General features: G+C 38.1%; 1 protein-coding gene across 1 annotated transcript in view; it reads right to left on the minus strand.

Annotated features, from left to right (window-relative positions):
- Ptchd1 (patched domain containing 1) overlaps nt 1-22,223 on the minus strand; it is a 53,689-nt gene that overhangs the window by 4,295 nt on the left and 27,171 nt on the right. Inside the window, exon 2 of the mRNA XM_004670002.2 lies at nt 10,643-11,303. Coding sequence (XP_004670059.1) covers nt 10,643-11,303 — 661 coding nt within the window. The remainder of the gene's footprint in view (nt 1-10,642; nt 11,304-22,223) is intronic.

The raw sequence follows: 22,223 nt of genomic DNA on the forward strand, positions 1-22,223 counted from the left end.
ATGTAATCATACATTTCTGACCTTACCATGGGATAATTTCAGAAGCTAGCAGAGAAAAATAATTTGAATTATTAGAGCAAATAGATGACAAGTAAGGCTCTAGAATGAAAATAAGCAAACACAAGGAAAGATAGAATTATGCTGTTAGCTTGATGTCTGAGTTCTGTTGCTGCATTGTAATTGCCTGTCCTATAGTTTGATCTATTTTAGAGTCCTAACTTTTTGCCCATGTTTGTGGTTTAAGGGTAATTTCCAAAAAGAATTTTAATTTTATTTTCATTTTTTTGGAAACAATGTTTTTTACTCATTTCTTTGTGTGTGTTCTCTCTCTCCTTCTCTCTCTCTCTTCCTCACAGGGACCAGAGGAAACTCAGAAAGAATTTATTAAATCTGATCACTCATCATTTGTTGTTAGTTAACATTGGCCTTGCCACCACCATTCCGGATAGGGCAGATTCTTGTTTCTTAAGCCATGCCTCTCTGGCAGATGCCTACCCTCCAAGCCCTAAATTGGAATTGTGAAATGTCCTAGAAGAGTGCTTTGGATTTCTGGGATAATTCCTAAAGGCATAACCATGCCTCCTTCCTGTAGCTCAGTCAGTCAAGGGAGGGATGAATGCCAAGAGAGCTGTGGGTGTCTTCCAGGGATTAAGAGCATGGAGTGCCTAGCTGGCTCTAGACCTAGCTCACAGCCGGGTGTTTATGCTGAAGAGGTAGGTCTGCTACCATAAAAGAAAGCCAAATTGTGGGTACCCTGTTTTCTGGCTTGGACTCAAAAGCCCTAAGACAAGGAATACTCTGTTTCCCCTCCCTCCCCAACTCCTGCTCTGCCCAGAATTACATTTGAATTTCCTTTGGTTTTGGCTTGCAAAGGGATCTTTTTTAAGTGAAAATTCCCCTGGGGAACCTGCTTTACTAAAGCAGCCTCAGTTGGTTTGGGAAGAGGATAGAGAACAAGGATGTGGGACAAGTAGGTTGGTAGAACAATTTCACAAGGAGGAACCTCTTCACATGTTTTTCTCTAGCCAGCACTGGCCTTATCTTTTATGACCACTTCAGTAGTTGAGCAAGTCAGAATCAAGGAAAGACAGGGAAGAAGCTTTTGGCAGGTTCTGCTCCACTCCACTTTCTTCTCTCACAAAGGTAGGTCCCTTCGTCAACATCACCTTCATCCACTTTGGAGCTGGAATCTGGCAGGCAGGAATCTGAAGCTAAATCTTATATGATGTAGGTAAACTTACTGCATGTGGACTGAAGGCATTTTTCCAAGGTCATACTATGTTTTCTACATTTTTTAAAAAAAGGTCTTTTAAGGGCAAATGCATTATTGTTTGCTTTGTATTCTAATTTAAAATGTTCTCAACGATGTAGGAGGTTCAAACAATATTGTTCACAAACACTCTTATGGGGATGTTACCTAAACTTGAAACATTTTATTCTTTTGGGTTTTTGGAAACAATGCTTTTCCTTCATTTCTCTGCTCTCTCTCTCTCTCTCTCTGTCTCTGTCTCTCTCTCTCTTTCTCTCTCTCTCTCTCTTTCTTTCTCTCTCTCTCTCTCTCTCTCTCTGTGTGTGTGTGTGTGTGTGTGTGTGTGTGTGTGTATGCTTCTCACCAAAGATCCAAATGCATTAAGACTTTGGTGACCAGGAGCTCTGTAGTGGTAAGGGGAGTCATGGTGTAGAAGACTGTATCATAATGAGATTATCAGGAACCCTTCTTTTCTAATCAGAACAGAAAACTAAAGACTAAGTGCCGCTTATTCTATCAAAATCTGAAAGTTTTGGGGGGGATTGCTTGGTGGTTAAGGCCTGTGAAGCTTAAGCACCCAATACCCATGTAAGCCAGTTGTACATGTTAGTGCATATGTCCGGAGTTGGATTTTAGTGGCTGGAGACCCTGACATTCACATTTTTTTTTATCTCTCTCAAATAAATGAAATCACAAATGATTTTTTTTTTTTGATTTTTCAAAGAAGATCTCACTCTAGCCTAGGCTGACCTAGAATTCACTATATAGTTTCAGGATGGTCTCGAACTTGCAGCAATCCTCCTACCTCTGCCTCCAGATTGCTAGCATTAAAAGTGTAAGCCACCAGGCCTCGCTAAGAAGATAGAGGATTTTAAAGCATTTACTTTTCAAAGCACATTCATATGTCTGTTTCTAATTTTATACTACATGAGTACATGTCTATACTGTTGCATGTATAAAGACACATACATATCCATATGTGTAAACACACACACACACACACACACACAAATCCAAGTTTTAATTATTCATTAGTGACTGCATTGAGGCATCAAGGTAACATGGAATTTTAGTTAGGCCCTGGCCTAAGGACAGTAATTCTTTACCAATGTTCAGACACACTTTGTATCAGGTGTGTTATGCTAAAAATTAAGCTGTTTTTAGTTATTTTTATTATCAATAGTAGACCTTGGGCTGTCATCTAATATAATCAAATACTATAGGATTCATAATTTTTCTTCTTTTTCCAAAATTTTTTGTGTATCTGCGTGTGCAGTGAACTTTCAGGTTGGAGATAATAAAGAAAAAAAGCAACAAAGATGATAAATAACACAAATGGTGGAAGAAACTCAACTGGCTAATCCTCCAGTCACTTAGGGTGACTTTCAGGCATACTCACAGATTAAATCTCATGCTCACCCAAACATTTTTTATGGAGTATAGCCAAAGCCTTCAGGATTGTTTATAACCTACTAAGGCAAAAATCCACTTAAAATAGTTGAGAGTTAACCTGAATTTACCCAGGAGATGTGCTTCTAGAAAGTTATTCATAAAGTGCACTGTGTTTAAAGTTTATTTAATGGTTTTTGCTATGAGAAAGAGAGGCTGATTTGATGTTGTGTGGTTGCTTTGTTAATGAATAATCAAAAGAAAATTGATCTACTTTGCACATCTGGATTTTATGGCCCACCTTTCTCAGTACTCTTCTACACTACACAGTAGCTGATTGATGCCTTTGTATGTTCTTCACATCTCAATCCCTTTCCCACTAGCAGGATTTCCTCAGCTTGACTTCCTTAAAATGAGGAATTACTGAGAAGATGAGGAGGTAAAATGAGATAGCTTGCTGGTAGATGATCCTTCAGTTTTAGTATGAAAACATTTAATATCATGAGGCAGTGAAGCCACTTACAGCATTCCTGTAGTGCTAAATTTCATATATGGAAATAAAATGATTACATTCTTCTAAAAATAATCCATAAAACATAATGGGTGAACAAACTCTGCTTAAAACATTTTTTTTTCTTAGACAAACTTCACTAAGTAGCTCATGTTTATAAAATACTTTTCTTTCAGTGACATCCACAAAACTTCATGATTTTGGGTTTTTTCCAAGGGGAAATTTAAACTGTATATATGTCTGGATTGAATAAAAATACTTTCATGGAGAATCTCATTAATTGGGTTACATTTACACTTTGTCAGTTATAAACATTCATTTTATAAACTGAATTGTGTGGCTTATTCCAACCTGTTTTGTCTCACACTAAAGAGTAAGAGTAGCCAGATATGGTGGTGCATGCCATTGATCTTAGCACTTGGGAGACAGTGGTAGGAGGATTGCCATGAGTTTGATGCCACCCTGAGACTACATAGTGAATTCCAGGTCAGCCTTGGCTACAGTGAGACCCTATCTCATAAAATAACAACAGCAAAAGAAACCAAAAAAACAACAAAAAAAAAAAACAGAAAAAAGAGTAAGAGTAAAGGTGTTCTTTGCTTAAGAAAAGGTAGTTCTTATATCAGGGAGGAATACATGCATTTTAATCTTGGTTTATAAATGATTTTCCTTCCCTTTACTAGATAATGGCAAATGGCAGTGCAAGAAATGAATTTGCTAATAGCTCTTCCTTATTTGAAGATAGAGTATTAGATATCATATATAATATAAAACCCATATATAATATAAAACCAGATGTTATATAAAATATAACACCAGTATTATTAACAAGGCCTATAAAATATGCTATGGCCATTTTAAAATACCTCTTCATATAGAAGACATTTGTAATATATAAACACTTGTATGTAAGGTATATATTATTCAAGCATATTTGACAGTTACATATAAAATCTTTGATGAATACCACATAATATATAGAAATATAGTATTTGATGTAAACATTCAAAAATATATACTGTATAGTAATGTTATAAATACAATGTATACACATAACTATGTAATATGAAGTTATTGTATATTACATGTGATATCTAACTGAGCTAATGTGATATATAATATATTATGCACACAAATTATACATACATACACATACATGAGATAAAGGCTGATATGAAATTTATTTTACTGATGAGGCAGAGAGAAGGGTTAGTGCTGTTGTATCAATCATTTCAGAGCAGTGGGTAGAATCTTTCTCTTGACTTCCCATTAACTACATTTTGGTTCTTAGCTAATACAGTAGTAGAGTCCAAGTAAATTGCAAGATTTATCTGATCTTGAGTAGGACTCTATTTGGATTAGCCCCTATAGACTCTATGGCCAAGGTTGTAATTTTTTTTTTTTTTGAGATTCTAGTCCAAATATAGACACTAGGTGTTTTTCCTTATGGCCTGCTTTTACCAGCTCAGTGTCTTGATACTGCCCCTGATGCCTGATCTCCATGGGTACTTCTCCATTCCCTGGGAATCTCCAGTCAAAGAAGAGCAGTCATTCAGAGGATACCTAAAAGAGCCATATCAAAGGCACCCCCTTGCATTCCTATGCCCAATTAAGTTCTGCCTTCTTGGATCTGTGCCCCCAATCCTGGACATTTCTTAGTATATAGAGAGGAATGATCAGTAAAATTGGTTTTGTTCTGCTACCTCCTTACCTGCCCCACCCAGCTAGTTCTTTCCATTTTCCCCTCAGCATAACATGACTGGCAGACAATAAGCATATAAGGGGAACAACTAGTTACAGTTATTAGATGGTTCCATATCACTGTGTAAATTAGTTCCATTTGATCATGAACCATTCTAAGGAAACAAACCTTGAAGATACTGTACAGAAATTTTAAAATTATTTTAAACCAGGTGGACACAAAGTAATGTGAAAACAAAACCCATATTGCCTTTGTTGTAGAAACTACTGAACCTATCATTGTTTAATGTTTAAGCCATATGTTCCAACAACACTTAATACTTCTAGTCTGCAATGAAGATTATTATACTGTGGCAAATAGTAGATTTCTACAGCACTGTGTTTGTTCAACCATATGAAACCACCATTTTGTAGTTTAAAAATGGCTGGTGCCAATTTCATAGGTCAAAAACAATGCAACACCCACAATCCGCATGGGGGGATGACAGGGAGAAGGGTAATGATGGTACCATCATGGCTGTATACACACTATATACATAACTAATAAAAAAACTTCATATGAAGACTGGAGAGAGGGCTCAGTGGTTAAAGCCAGTTGCTTGCAAAGCTTGAAGGCCTGGGTTTGATTCCCTAGTACCCATGTAAAGCTAGTTGCACAAAGTAGTGCATGCATCTGGATTTCATTTGCAGTGATAGAAGGCCCTGATATACCTATTTTTTCTCTGTCTCTTAAATAAATGAATACAAGTAGTTTTAAATAACTACATATGGTGAAAATTTTTATTATTGGGTAGTTTCCCCCATATGTTTCTAATGATTTTAGGAATACATTAGAATATAAAGAAATCTTTGAGTTTTTCTTAAGTTTAGAGTAAAAAAATTAGAAGTTTGAATTTCTTAGCTGAAACTTAACTTCATTTTGGGTGTGTGTGTGTGTATGTAGTATGTAATGTGTGTATTGCTGTGTGGGGGGATGCATATGCCCTGTGCACACATGTGTAGAGTTGAACCAGGATCTCTTACTGATCCTGAAGCTTGAGGCAGTTTTGGTTAGACTGGCTGACCAGCAAGCTCCAGTGATCTTTACTTCTCTGCTCTGTTACCTCTGGCTTTACAGGCATGTGTGGCTATTCCTGGAATTTTATGTTTGTTGAGGATAAAATTCAGGTCCTAATGCTTATGCAGCAAGTGTTCTGATACACTGATTCACCTCCCCAGCCCAGAACTAAGTTTCTTGTACAATTTAGTGCATCCATGTATAATATTACCATATTTTAACTGGCATCATGTAAGAACTAATACTTGGAGAAGTATACTTGATCTTCTAGGTTCTGTAGAAAATACAGAAAATCTTAGCATCCAGTTGAAACAACAACTTTCCTGATATTATTTCCCTGTTAGCATTTAATACACATCCTACTTTCCCTTTCAAATCCTTGAATCTGAGAGGTCTGTTTAGGTAATTCATAACTGACTGGGCCACTGGAGTTCTGCTTGTTGGGTAATTAAGAAGGAAGAAGGTGCCCTGGATTTGACATATGACCTCCTCAAAATTCAAGAGTACTTTTCATGTCATTCAGTCTCCTGGGTTCCTGATTCTTGATCCTTGTAGTTAGGTTAACACCTAGAAACCAATACCAAAAGTATCTTTCATCATGACTTAAATTCTCCCCCTTTGTCCCTTACATCCCATATGCATGAGGAAGAAAACCTTCCTTCTGAAAGCCGGGCATGGTGGCTCATGCCTTTAATCCCAGCACTCGGGAGGCAGAGGTAGGAGGATTGCAGTGAGTTTGAGGCCACCCTGAGTCTACATAGTGAATTCCAGGTCAGCCAGAGTTAGAGGGAGACCCTATATGTCGGGGCGGAGAAAAACATGTCCTTCTGTATTCTATAATATTCTATTCCTTTCTTGACTAATGGATGATGAGAAAAGCTGTATAAATACTAAGGCTGTAAGGAGAGCTTACACGTACAAAGCCAGTGCCAATATATTAACTCCTACCTAACTGAAAAACAATGGTGTAAATCTTCATCCTCTAGAAGAAATTCTATAATAGATTCAAGTGATGCTTACAAATATCAATTAAGTACCTCACTACCTGAAAGCAATAAAGATTGGAAAGAAGGGATAATATTTTGCATAGTAATGGACATATATTCTTCTTCAAATTATAGTAACTAAGAAATGTCAATGAGCATTCATCATACAATGTAGGCCTTTTAGGATTTCAGCTCCAAGTAAACTGATATGAATCATCTGGACAGAAGTTTTGGCAGAAGTAGAATTGTCTAATCTGTATGATACTGATTACAAACATTCTAAATCATGATGTATCTATCTATGCTTACATCATTGCCAAAGTGAATCATCTGTGTAAGATATATTCTTATTGCTAGAGCTGTCATGTATCATCTTGGCTAGAAACATGCAATCACATCCCATTATGGTGAACTTTCAGAGCTTATCCAGATTCTTTCCTCCTCTGGAATTTTGTCAGGTTAATGCTGCTTGACACACGTGGTCTTAAAATTTTCCATTCTAAATCTACTCCCATTTTGGCATTTGGTTGGATCTGACCTTATCTGACCAGCATCACACTGAGAATGTTTAGTTTGTTGAATTTTCAATCCACAATATTTGCCATCTTATAGACTTACTGACAGCCAAGGAGACTTCTGTATTTAAGACTTTTTTTTCACTAAGACATCATTATTTTTCTAAATGAGTATATATAGTTACTTAATTTGATATTACAGTTATATAACAAGCTAAATCAAGTTTTGCTTAAATCTGATTTGTCTAAGCAGAACTCTTTTATGTTATGGAAAGGCAAATTATTGGACAGTTAGTTAATTGGGTTATAGTGCAAAGCTTTTAGCACTGTATTTCTTCGTAGTCATTTGAAATATTTATTGGAATCTTAGAACTATTCATCAATAAACAGAACTACACATTGGCTTTGAACACAACATTTATGAACCTGTTCTTGCTTATATTTCTTTTTACGATCATACTCTAACAATGAAGAGTTTATCTGAGAAATCCAGAGGGGCAAGCGTCCTAAATCCAGGCACTGTTAGATTTATGAGCATACTAAACACCCATTACATCGTGCAAGGTATTTATTGCAAATTGGCCTTAGCTACTAAAATGCATAGCTTCCTTTCATGTTGTGACTAAGCCATTTTGAGAACTCTATGGGCTGAAAATGTACAGAAAGATTGCATACTGATTGTCAGCAGGGAAAACTGCCATCAAATCAATGCATGCAACATTCCTCACAAATTGCAAACAAGGGAGTATTGGGCACCTGCAGTGCTTATTCTCTTTCACTAAAAATACACGATTTTTCTGAATTGAATTCTGACGTGGAGTTCACTGATAGTCTTTGGGGAGTTGTGGAACTACTTACTTTGTCTGGAACTTGTTTTAAAAGACAGTTCTTGTTCCACTCTATCATCTCTTACATCTTCCACCGTACCAATGCTACCTGGCATGTCATTTTATGCTGCTTTTTTACTTATTATATTTAAAAATTATTTAAAAGGTACAAAGTTAACTTTTAACAAGGATCAAAGACTAATTTTGCTTCGTAAAGTTAATTTCAAGAAGTTTTGAATACTTTCATTTTATTAGTGAACTTAAAATTTTAAATATTGCTAATTGATTTTCTTAAAAATCAATTATAAGAAAAACTAGATAATATAGTTTTACTGTACCAAGTTGAAATCAATTTTAAGAAGTTTAAAAATATTATAACATGCTTTGAAATCACTGGTAACAACTTGGACTATCACAGAGGCAAAATTGTCTTTTTTCTAGCTCTGGTATCCTTTTCTCTCACCTTAAGAACCTTACTATAAGGCTAGAGGGATGGCTTAGCAGTTAAGATGCTTGCCTGCAAAGCCAAAGGACCTAGGTTTGATTCTCTAGAACCCACATGAGCCAGATGTGCAAGGTGGCACATGTGTCTGGAGTTCGCCTGCAGTGGCAGGAAGCCCTGGCATGCCCGTTTTCTGTCTGCCTCTATCTCTCTGCTTCTTTCTCTCTCTCAAAAAAAAAAATAAATAAAAATATTAAAAAAGAACCTTAATATATCCCTTCTGTTTCCCATACATTTCTTATTCTTGATCATCTTTCTCTTGCTTCAAAAGCAGCAACAAAACACCATTTTTAAATTATAAAATTAAAAAATTCTTTCCAGACCCTCAAGCATGTGACTAATCATGAGCAACATATCTTAATTTAAATCTTGACTCAAACCTCTGAGGAGGCTACCAACATTCAGTTCTCCTTGCTCATTGAGGAATCGCCCCATATTCTACAATGTACCTACATGATCTTGGGGTTATTCTAAAAGAGCAAGTTATGCTGCTTTCTTAACAGATGGAATGCAGGAGGTAGTACAGCAGCTTCCTTCTGTGTTGTTTTCAGTAGTGACAAGCAAATTGATCTAGCAAATTCTCAGATTGCTTAGCCTCTCCCCAGTGTTCCACTTTTCACAAAGCCACTAGTATATGTTTATTGACTAGGTTTCAATTCCCACAGGCTTCAGAGCATTGAGAACAGAATGTAATTCTGTGGCTTTGCATTCCCCACTAGCCCTGTTTATCATTTAATCGTATTGCAGCTAAGATTTCCCGATCTTTTTTTAACACTTTAAAATAGGGCATGAGACATACCAATGAACTCACTAATAGTTATTTTTTAGTCAACAATGACAACAACAACAAAATGCAATTCGATTTGTAATGACAGTATCTTATTTCTAGTGACATTTAAATTTGACTAAAGGGATTGATGAAAGTTGCCACAGAAAAGGGCAGAAAGCTAACCTGCTTGAATCTTTGGCATGTAGGAACTTTATCATCAGGTGTGCTGTACATGTCACTTTCAATACTTGATAGGCAGAGCAGCTGGTGCCACGACCACTGTGGCTTTGTTTTGACCCATCTCACTATTAGGGGAATTTCTACAGCCTCTTATATTGAAAAGTCTGGAAGAGCTCCATTACCACCAATATAAAACATTATATCAAGAAGAAAAGCTTGTATCAAGAAAACAAAGCACCTTCCTACTGATGTCTCCCATGTCACTTCAAAGTTCTTATACATTTATCATGTTCTTCTGTGATTATTCTCATATCCACCCTATATATAAGATGGGAAAACCAGGGGTAGTAGACCTTTTTAGTGCCTAACTGATTTGCCCTCCTCCAATTTGCCATTTTTGACTTCCTTGAAGGGTTCTTCCTACAAGTCACCTGGGGGCTTTCTATGACTGCAGGAGTGAGTTCAGGCTTCCCTGGGAAGTTCTGAGAAGTTTAATACCCTGAGGAGCAGCCATTAAGGAATCACAGATAGGGGTTCTAAGTAAATAGCACCTTTTTTCATCAAAAAGTGTTCCACATGTTCTCGCAAAGCTCTCCAGTGTTCTGTAGGTGACCATAACAATAACTTGTTAGTGTGCATTATCTGCCTTTCTGTTCTATTACATCACTCCAACACTGGCTCTGCTTCTGTGGAAAACCAGCCTAAGGCATTGGGACACAGAGAAGATTCCTATCTGCTAAATACCACATTGCTACTTAATGGAGAAATAGGACTAGAATCTGTCTGCTAGATTAGGTTGCTACTTACTGATGATCAATAATTGACAGAAGTGACCCAAGGCTATCTGGAAAAAATGAAGACAATATAAAGGAGATAAAGTTGTTAAATGGCTCATCTTGATTATCATTATCAACAGGAAAAAAAAAAAAAAAAGGAAAACGAAGGGCAGTAATTACCTAGCATGACGAAAGGGACTCCCAGGAAGGTGGAATTGTATTTTCCACCAGTAAGATTGATGATCCCAGCTGCTGTGAGAGTGGCTAGGCTTATGGTTACCAGCCCTAGTAGGCCTAGCCAGGGTTTGCTGCGGACGCAGTCCTGCATAGAGCAGCAGAGGATGGCCATGGTGACCACCAGGATCAGGCTGGTGACCAAGTAACGTTCTGACACACGGCTGGTCTTCTGGAAATCTTCCCTCAGTGACGAGGATGTGTAAGGATACATTTTGACTTTGCTGTTGGATTTCTGGAACAGTCTGACAGTGTCGCAGAAACTGGACTCCCACCTCTCAGCCACCATGTCATTGAGACTGTTGATTGACTGCAAATAGTAGGTGAGCTGAATGGCCTCTGCAGATTTCACCCGATCCTTGCTGTGTACAGTGACACCCCCAAGTTGGTGCCCATTATAGACAGCCCTTCCGTCTTTTAAGTGGGTGATAGGATATGTGATAGCAAAATTGGTCCGATTGGTAGCCCGAGCATTCTTTAGCTCTTCCAGGACATGTACAATGTCATCCACGATGCAAGTCTTATCATTATTCAGGATACATATATGGGCAAACGTGTAATTAAAACCAGGCCTCGGAACCTGGATCTTGGTCACAGCAGCATGCAACTATAGGGGGAAAAAAACAACAGTTAGTGTTCATTATGATTACACATTAATCAGCAATATTAGCTTTAGAGGTTCAAATATTTCTCTTGTTTGGAAAAAAAAGAAGTTGTTTAGTTCATCTCTAAGCCAAAGAGTTTAAATGAAATCACAGGTAAGAAATAGGTAGTATTGGTGCAAAGCATACATTTGACCAGTAGTTTTCACATTGTGAAGCCCCTGGACCAGCAACATCAGCCCAACCAGATAGCCTGTCAGAAATAAAAATTCCTTGGCTCCACCAGTGACCTGGAAGATCAGAATCTCTAAGGGAGAACCTATGGATCTTGTTTTTTTATAATTCCCCTAGAGAATTCTCATGCAGCTAAAGTTTGAGAAGTGCTGCATTCAAATACCAGCATTATTTCTCCTCTCATACTTTATTGTGACCAAATTGGTCTATAATGTCAGCAAATTTGACATATGTTCCTTATTGAGTCTTTCTCTTGAAAACATGATGCAAAAACTACAATTTTCAATGGAGTGGTCTTCAGAAGGCCAGACCCTTGCTGCCAAATTGCAGAACACCTAAATACTTTCATACAGTAAATATAAAAGGTTTACCTTTTAGCTATTGTGTTTCTACCATTCTTTGTATTAGATAGGAGATGATTTGCAACTGTAAAATCCTGGCTGATATATATTGGGAACATACTAAAGTACAGTGGGATTTATTCTGTACACTTTAAGGGCTGGGGGTATATCTTGGTGGTAGATCACTTACCTAGCATGTACAAGGCCCTGGATTCCATGCTGAGTACTGAAAAAAAAAACCCAACTCTACATACCTTATATCTTCTCAAATTTGCCATGCCAAGATATTGTACATATGCTATCAAAGTACACATGAAAAGAACAAACCTAAAGTGAATAGTTGCTAGTCCATACTAGGCACAGTACTAGGTCATTTTTACAGATTAGGTTCCTACAGCAAACCACAATGAAGGTATAATCATTTGCCTCAGTTTACAAATGAGCAAATCAAAACAGAGAAGTCAAATCACTTTCCCAAAGTCACATGCATTGAAAAGGTAGAGGTGGGCTATACTGGGTAATCTGGCTCCACTACCTGTGATCTTAGCCTCTAACTATGTACCTCTAGGTTGACATGTCAAGGATGCAGTGAAGGTTCTTAGTAACAAGTGAATTTGTGATTTTACTGTCCTGCCCCTAAAAACAACAAGTTCCTGTGTTCACATATGCAGGAATATGTGTAATCTGCTTTCTATTATAAGATCCAGTGTGTGGCGGGGGGGGGGGGAGTTAGGGATTTAAACGAACTAATACCATATGTCAGGGTCACACCTTATTTTCTCTCAACTATTTAGTTTATAGATGAGAAAACAAGCTCATGGAGGAACTGAGGAGGGAAGTTAGGGCTAACTGCCATCTTTTAAAATGTCATCATCTTACTGTTTCAGCTGGAGCTATACATATCCTTAATGTAACTCTTTCAACTTGCCAGCCAATATCTTCATGGTGGCTTTGCCTTATCTGTGTAAAATGTGGTCAGTTTGAAAAAAAAAAAAAAGAAAGAAATGAAGCCAGTGGGAGATATATATTGGAGTGCTAAGCAGGCACATCTCTGCCTGTGTCTAACACTGTCTCCATGACCCTATATATTTTCCCTCAAATATGTTCTAGATGGATTGTTTAATACATTTTGTTGTGCAACTGTCTGAGTGAGTGGAATATTATGCTTTTCGAAAATGTCTCAGAGACATCAGCCCAGAGATTGAGTTTTTCATCCTAACTCTCATTGTCCCCTTCCCCCATATCTCTTCATGAATCCCAAACCTCAGGTTCAGAAAACACTTCAATGTATTATGTTTGGCTGAAATATTTTCACCCCCCACCACAGAATCCTAGGTATACATAGGAGGCTATTTTTATAGCTCTAACTATATGCTAAATATTTGTTTTTGTGTTTTACCATTAATGGGCAAGAAAATATCTTTTAGCAGTTTTAAGCTCAAAGTTTCTATTGATTCTCCTTTAAGTATAACCCATGAAGGTGTGATTAAAAAAATTCCTAATTGCAAAACTTTTTAAAATGTAAAAGTTAATTTTGGAAGAGGGAAGAATGAAGAAGAATTTAAAGATGAGAGAATTTTGGTAAGAGTTAAAAGACTGATTTTTAGAAAAGATTCAGAATAGACTAGAAAAGGACTGGTATTTAAAGCATGCATATGTGTAATATTTAGTGCATTGTTTGTTCCCATGAACAGTGTAACAAATCTTTAGAGTGATTACTAAATAGGTCAAGAGAAAATATTGCCAAGTAAGGTGGTGTTAAGCTATAGGGCTGAGCCCAATTATAGCAAAGGAATATTTTCTATACATTTTCTAAGGCAAACGTGTAATGCTTGGTTGGGAAGTGTATTTAGTGAACTTCCAACTCTGCACATCCACTGTTATGACCTCTGGAACCATAAATGGAAGTTAGTAGATAGTATGTTAACCAATGTCCTATCAGGCAAATACCGAGAGTGTTGGTAATGAGAACATTACTGAAGTTTGATAGAGCTTTCCTAGACTGAACAGCAGAGCTGCTATGAAATGTAGCTGCCTTGGATTTCTGATGGAGTAGTGGGTACTCTTGCTGACAAAGTAGCTGGGAGGGTTAGCTGATGCCACCTACTTGGATAGGTGGAGTCTGTGGAATTCTACTTGTGGGCTAAGAGGTAAGAAGATAATAAGGCATGGGAAGTAAGAGCTGAGTCTCTTTTCTGTGATTGCTGAAACAGTTCAGCTTTGGTCACTAGTTCTCATGACTATACATCAAGTACAAACACATCCAGCTCTTGAATATCCACATTGCTGTGGTCAAAAACCCTGCACATAATACCTACACATCTCTGTGGATGTGGATATGGTTTTTGAATGCCCTGACTTACTTTCCTAAAGAAGTCCCAATAGGGCAGGAAAAACCAGCTATCTAAACTGGGCTACCAGGTGTATTCACAGGGTTTTGACAAAAGAAGATGTGGTGGTTTGATTCAGTTGTTACCCATGAACCTAGGTATTCTGACTGCTAGGTTCCCAGGTGGTGGCAATTTAGGAATTAACACCTCCTGGAGGCAGAGTATTGTTGGGGGCTGGGATTATGAGTATTATAGCCAGATTCCCCTTGCCAATGTTTGGCACACTCTCCTGTTGCTGTTGTCCATCTGATGTTGGCCAGGAGGTGATATCCAGCCTCTGCTCATGCCATCATTTTCCTTTACCATCATGAAGATTACCCTCAAGTCTGTAAATCAAAATAAACCCACAAACTGTACTTGGTCTAGTGTTTTCTGCCAGCAATACAACCCTGACTTCAACAATAAAGTTAGAACCAGAAGTGGGGAGAAATTGTTGGTCCTAGAAACCTGACTGTATGGTTTTTGGACTTTTGAAGCTGACTTTTGAGAGGAATGTGGAAGGATTTGAAATCTTGACCTAAGGAACGCCTTGCAGTACTGTAAGTACTGCTTGATGGACTATTCTGGTCAGAGTTGAAAGACATGAATGCAGTAAGAACTAATGACTGTAAGATTTGGCTTATGAGGGTGAGAAAGAGCTTTGTCTGGACTGGGCTAGAAGCAGTTTGTGTGAGAGGCTTGCTGTCATGCCCATTTCTGGAACACTTGTGCAGGATGCATTGCATAAAAATGGATTGGTGTGAGCAGAGGAATATGACCCAGAAAGAAGTGAAATTTTTGGGTGATACTTCTGCTCATTCAGCTGCAAATCTTTGAGAGATTACAGTTTTTGAGATTGGGCTATCTGACTTGCATTTGGGACAACAGGGAAAATGGAGACTCTTGATGAGGTCTGAATGCTGAAGGAGTGTCCTGTTCTTCAAAGTCTGCTTTATTCCCTCCCTGGATTAACAAAGTGGTAGCCCATCTGGCATTATGGAGTATAACAAATGCAATAAAGAGAGGGTCATTGAATTTGCAACCTGATTTTGTATTTGGAAATGGCTATAGGCAGTGTGAAGCAGGCTTTTTGAATTACCTGTGTGGAGCCCAATGGAGCCATGAGGATGAACTGTGGGTTGCAGTAGAGACCCACTGGAGATGCCAGGACTATGGATGGCTGCAAGCACCTGATGAAGTTTTTCAGGACAATGAGTAGCCTAGCTGGAGGGGTGGAATTGGAATGCCAGAGACTTGTCACTGTTAGACTTGGAGACTCATTACTGGTTAGAGTTGTTGGACTTGGAGCTACTGAGTTTCGTATTTACCTTGTTTAAATCTTTGCTATACCCAATGCCATCTTTTGCAGTGTGAATGTTTATTTTGTGCCATTATAGGTTTTTTTTTTTTTGGTATTATAGCTCAGTTAAAAGATCTTGGACTATGGGAATGTTTGAATATCATTGGGATTGATTAAAAACGGGAACTTTTAAAGTTAGATGCATGCCTTGCATTTTCTATCATGTATGGTTATCAGTTTATGAGGGCCAGGGGCAGAATATGGTAGTTTGATTCAATTGTCCCCAATAAATTTAGGTGTTCTGAATGCTAAGTCCTCGGCTGATGGCAATTTGGGAATTGAAGCTTGCTGGAGGTAGTGGATTTTGGGGGATGGGCTTATGAGTGTTATAGCCAGCTTCCCCTTGCCAGTGTCTAGCACATTCTCCTGTTGCTGTTGTCCATCTGATGTTGGCGAGGATGTGATGTGAACCCTCTGCTCATGCCATTGTTTTCCCCTGCCATCATGGAGCTTTGCCACGAGTCTGTAAGCCAAAAAACCCTTTGTTCCCACAGGCTGCTCTTGGTTGGGTATTTTCTGCTAGCAATGCGAACCTGACTGCAACAGAAGCCAACTTTGAAGCCTATGCTTCAGCTAACTCACAAACTGTATAACAATCTTCTCAAGTGTATTGCTAAGCTGGTTAACTTTCAGAAAAGGAATGGAAAATGAGACAAAGTTGTACTTCTGAATCTGAACACAGTCTGAATCGATCCAGTGAGCCAACATATAATCCATATTTGTGTAACTAGGTATAGGTACTATTCACACAACACAAGTACTTGTCACATCTACTGATTTCCTTGAATTTAGTGTGCTTTCACTCATGCATGGAAAAATCACATGAGATATAATGTTCAAAACAATGGGAAGATTCTAACAGAAAATTACACCAAGGGCTTTGTACTGGAAAGCTCAAGCCAATGTCAATCTTTGATCATGATATTTTGACTTTTTATGTTGTTTCCAAAGAGACCAGAACTGAATATCAAATTGAAATTCATTCTAAGGCTCTAAGCATACCATGTAAATTTATTTTCTTTGCTCTAATTACACTTTAAATTGAAAATTATACTAGTGGTAGCCATTGGGCTGCTAAGTACTTTCTATATAGTTGAAAATACAAAAATAAAGATTATAGATATAGTTAAAGTATTATTTCCATTTTACAGTTGGGGCAACTGAGGTTTAAAGGGTTTCAAAACTCATGACCAAGTAAGGGCAGATGCAGACTCTAAATCAAGCCTACCTGTCTAGCAGAATAATTAGACCTAGACAAACACAAGTTTAGCAGTAAAGATAAAGAAAAAAATGGGGAAGAATGAAGTATTGTCAGGCTACCTCATTAAAATGGCTGGCAGTGAAATAAATGAGCTGTTGGACAGCCACACTTGGAGATCTCGGGTCCCATAAGAGATGACTGAGACAGGTAAACCTCTTCATACAGCAACCTCACACAGCAATATAATTTGACTTTTCTATTTTTCTTATTCTCCCTCTGGTCTTTGTAGGTGCCAGATAAACCTTTTCAAAGACAGACATACTAAGAGAAAAGGCTATGGGTCACAAGAAAGTACAATAATAAAAAATTTTGGCTTTCATCATGGCTTCTCTTGCTTAGATATGTGGGAGACTTTAGGAATGCCAATTTACTACTCCTGTGTGGGACCAACATACTTCAGGTTTCAAATTTATCAGCAATAAAAAGGCAGAGCTGGAGAGATGACTTAGTGCTTAAGGCACTTGCCTGTAAAGCCAAAGGATCCAGGTTTGATTCCCTCGTACTCATGTAAAGCCAGATGCACAATGTGGCACATGTGTCTGGAATTCGTTTGACATGTGTCTGGAATTCATTTGCAGTGGCTAGGAGGCTCTAGAGTGCCCATTCTCTCTCTTTCCCTCTCTTTAATAAATAAACAAACAAATAAAATATAAGACAGGAGATTGACCTAATGGAGCTTTAAGGACAGATCCTTCTAGTTCTAATCCAACATATTTCTAAGGTGAGGGACATTTATAATTTATACAATCAGATAATGGGTAAAATAAAGTTAACTTCATAAATATCAACTTGAAATTTATTATAGCTACTTGAGGTATGCTTTTTCAGCACAAGTTCTTTTTAGTGCTATGAAAGATCTTATAGTAAATGAAATTCAGAAAGAAAACAGGGCAAAGAAAACAGACTTACTTAAAAAAAATCTCTTTTGTGAGTGATTTCTCATTCTGGGGAGGCACTGGCTCTTCTAATCCCCTTCTGCCAGAACTTGGGATAAAGCCAGTATGGGCTGCTGGTCATGACAGGCCAGAGTCTAATTTCCTCTCTGCCTCTCCTTGGCACACAGATCTTCCTCAGAAGACAGCAGGGACACCTTGTAGAGGAGAGTACAGAAGGGATCTGGAAGAAAGTGTCTGCTCCTGACTGGAGATTAACATAGGATAATACCTGTGGGGTTAGAGAATCTTACACAATATATTTTCACTCTTTTTAAATTTGTTTCAGCTAATAAGGAAAGAGGGAAGGCATGATGTCCACTCTTCCCAAGGAGGGCAATTAACATGCTCTAGAAGCATGTTAATATCAACAGAGAAGGTATGGATCCCATAGGTCTCCCACAGGATGCAGTTTCAGTCACCCACAATGGGACTTAACATGATACCCCTTTTAACAGTTGCCTTCCATTTCCTTGTCTCATTTTCCAATCCCACCTTCTGCTAGTACTCTAGAATAAGCTTCATACATTTAAAAAATATTAAGAAGGAGATTGTTAGTTTACTTTCCTAAACTATATCATTTGCCCTCAAATATTACTTCCCGACTGGCATTAAACCAAAATTGCTTAGAAATGCTTTCAAGGAATACTTGCTTTTCACCCTCTACATCAAATGATGTCTTTACCCAATCCTTCCAAATTCTAGGTCTTGATTGGGCTCTATATTGTTTGGATGGGTAGGTGGCAACTAGCAAATCATCCTCATCCAGGACATAAGAAAACACCTTCAAGTGGATGGATATGGTTTCTGCAGTTCATAAATTACGCTAGCTTCCTTGGTGTTATGTTCTGTCTTTGCATGATCTCACTCTCACCCACTCTCTTTCCTCTTCTTTTAATAGCAATGCATTACATCAGAACACCAGAAGTCGCAAGTTGGGGATTGTTACCGTGATTCATTTGTAGTGCAGCCAAGAGCAAGTTAGTCATCTCTTAATAAGTGAACAGAAATAATCATTCTGCCTTTGAAACATTACATTTTTCAGAGGACACCAAATTCAAGTTGAGGATGAAGCCAAGCAAGTGACTAGCAAGACACACACTTCCTTTGCACATGCATGCCTGGTGTCATGAATGCCAAACCATTTGTTTTTCCTGTCAGTACTGCAGTGCCAGTACAGGTCAGAGAGAGAGGAGCATGCCTGGTTTGCTCTTTGCTTTATTGGGGTACATACTCAGATTGTGAATGTTGACACTGAAAAGCAGCCAAGAAGCTCTACTCTGAAATTCCCCCAACAAGCTGAGCTTGCCTTTGCAGCCCTGGCTGGGAAAACAAAGCAGCTTTGGATTAGAAGGAAGAAAACCTGAGGTTTTAGAAACAAACAGTAGTAGTGATGGGAAAGCACTTACATTATCTCATTGCAACTTTTACCCAATTCTACATTTGTCTGGATAAGAAAGACAATTTTTATTTCCATAATCTTAGAGAAAATTTTGCTTGGGTAATTTGAAAAACAACAACATAATCTTGATATCATGAAGATTCTTAGAAATACGTTATACTTTCTGATCAAAGTTGCTATTTTTAATTCGCTATGTCCTTACTTGACTTTCATGGTTAAGCTTGAACTCTGGTTGAGCAAGTTTGTGGGTGATGAGTCATGTTTAATAGCTTTAAGAGGACCAATGCTCACATAAATGGGAGAATGTTAAAGTTGATTAGTCACATGGAAAAAAAGGTCAAATGCATGGGGTGAAAAGCAACCATGCAGGCAGCCATACAAGGGAAAGGAAAGTCAAGATGTCCAGGACATTCAAGTCTAGAGAAAAACTATGGACATGAATGGAAGGAATACGGCATCAGGAATCAGAAGGCTTCAAGTTTATGCCTGTCCTAGGTTTTGTCAGCCACATGACTTACAGACACAGAGAATTAACCTATGAAAGCATTACTTCCCTCTTTTAAATGTCCCAAGGGTCCCCCACCATGCTCAGGGTAAAATCTTAAGCATTCATGGTGGGCAACCACATGAAATATCGTCCTGACTGACTTCTCTAGACTCATATTTCACAATGTTCCTACTGTACTGCTCATCTTGCTCTTGATTCTGCTTGGAATATCCTCTCTCCAGAACATACCAAACTTCTATTCATGCTTCTGTTATTTTCCTTACTAAATACAATCATCTTCCCTAATGCTACCCTTATTTTTTTGTTTATTTATTTGAGAGTAACAGAGAGAGAGAAAGAGGCACATAGATAGAGAATGGACGCTCCAGGGCCTCCAGCCAACTGCAAACAAACTCCAGACATGAGTCTCCTTGTGCACCTAGCTTACGTGGGTACTGGGTAACCGAGCCTCAAACCAGGGTTGTTTAGCTTCACAGGCAAGGGCTTAACTGCCAATCCATCTCTCTAGCCCATGCTACCCTTATTTTAACAAAAAGCATCATCACTATCACCATCTTTTTCCATTTTAACTTCTCCATAACACCAATCTTGTTATGGCATTATATGTCTCTTTGTTTCTGTATTCTGCTGCCCAATTTGGAATATGAATTATGCCATGCTGGACTATGTCTGTGATTGTCCTACTACCACAGTTCCGTTATCTAGAAAAGTACCTGGAAGACATATTGCACAGTTGAAAAACACATAAATAGAAGAGTCTCGGGAATGGATGAACCATCATTTGTCTCATAGGCATGATGAGGGCTTAATAGGGTGATGGATATGCATGCATTTTGTAAACTCTAAATGAGTCCACAGATATAATTGCTATCATTACACAGGGGAAAACATACATGGCATCTCTAGTTAGTGGTCTCACAGACATGATATAGAGTTGAGTCCCAATTGTTCTGCAACCGCTGATATTTTCCAATTCGTTAGTATCTTATCCTTTCATGCAGAGGACATGGGTGATGAGGTCAGAATGCCACAAGTTCAAATACTATTTCTTCCAGTACTAATGGTTAGGACTGTAACAGATTCAATTGGGCTCTGCTCATATTCCTTCACCCTTTATATGTTAGTTCATACCAGTCCTATTTCTAGCCTAATGTAGAAATACTAGGGCATTAAGATACTGGCTCAATCCCAAACAGTTTGGAACTATGACTAAAAGCAATTTGTGTATAAACAGCCAAGCTCATATGGTTCCCTAGGTGTGACAACCCTGCAGCATATGTTCCATTGTGTGATCCTAGAAGGAATGAGCTTCAGTTATACACAGGGTCCTCATAATTTTTTTTTTTTTTACCTTCCCTGTCTCATACTATGACTCTCCTGCCAGTGCATTCTGGGTTTGTTTTCTGAATATACTACTTGCATGAAGTTCCTACCATCAGATAACCTACTTGGGAGACCCAAACTAACAGAATAACTTTAGGTAGTTCAATTAGTTTCATTATCTGCAAGATGGAGATAACCCTTACCCCAGAGTGTCATTGTGATAACATATAAAAGGTGTTTGGCCAGAAATTTAGTCTTGTGATGTTGGTTAGAAATTGCCCTTTCTAGGCTGGGAGATTTCCCAGTGGTTAAAAGCATTTGCTTGCAAAGCCAACCCACCTGGGTTCTATTTCCTAGTACAGATGTAAAGTCAGATGCATAGTGGTGAATGCGTTTGGAGTTCATTTGCAGTGGCAAGATGCCCTGGTGCAGTCTTCCTCTCTCTCTCCCTCTTTCTCCTTGAAAATACACATTAAATTAAAAATAAATAAATTACTCTTTCAACCAGGTCAACAGTGGTCTAGTAGTGGTATTTTTTTTTTTTTAGTTCACCTAATTGAGCTTCAGTGACTGTTGTTTGATCTTCCTGCCTCCTCCTCCCCACCAACAGTCTTGTAAGAATCCAAGCTCATGGTAATTTGATTTTCAAGGGACAGTTTGGTTTACTAGGGAAAGATTTTTGGGGAATAAAAATAGTTCCATGTTAGGAAAGATCTTACACATCTGTTCCCTTAGTTTTCCTACAAGCCATAATTAGGTTTTATATATTCTGGGCATGTATCCCCTGCATGCAACTGGAATTCACACTTAGCAGTTTCAGACTATAGGAAAAAATCAAAACAACCCTGAAATATTTGAAATCACAAATAATTAATAGCAGTGCTAAATCTAAAAATTATGTAAAAGGGTCACCATCAGATAAAGTCTTTAGAATATTTTATTTTTCCTGGAAATGATTTAGAAGTTTCTAGTGGACATTGAGTTTGAGAACAATGAAAACTACGGTTGATGAAAGAATAGGAAAAATTTATGCCTAATAATATGCTAACTGCCCTCTTGAATGACAGACCGGGAGCCTTAGAAGAGCCTGAAACATCATGAAAGAGAGTTTTACAAGATAGTGCAGTTTCCCCAGGAAAGTCTCTGTTCCTAAGGTTCTCATACAAAACTATGGTCCTTAAAAAAATCCCAGTAG

This window comes from Jaculus jaculus, chromosome X (assembly GCF_020740685.1).
Source record: "Jaculus jaculus isolate mJacJac1 chromosome X, mJacJac1.mat.Y.cur, whole genome shotgun sequence".
NCBI lineage: Eukaryota > Metazoa > Chordata > Mammalia > Rodentia > Dipodidae > Jaculus > Jaculus jaculus.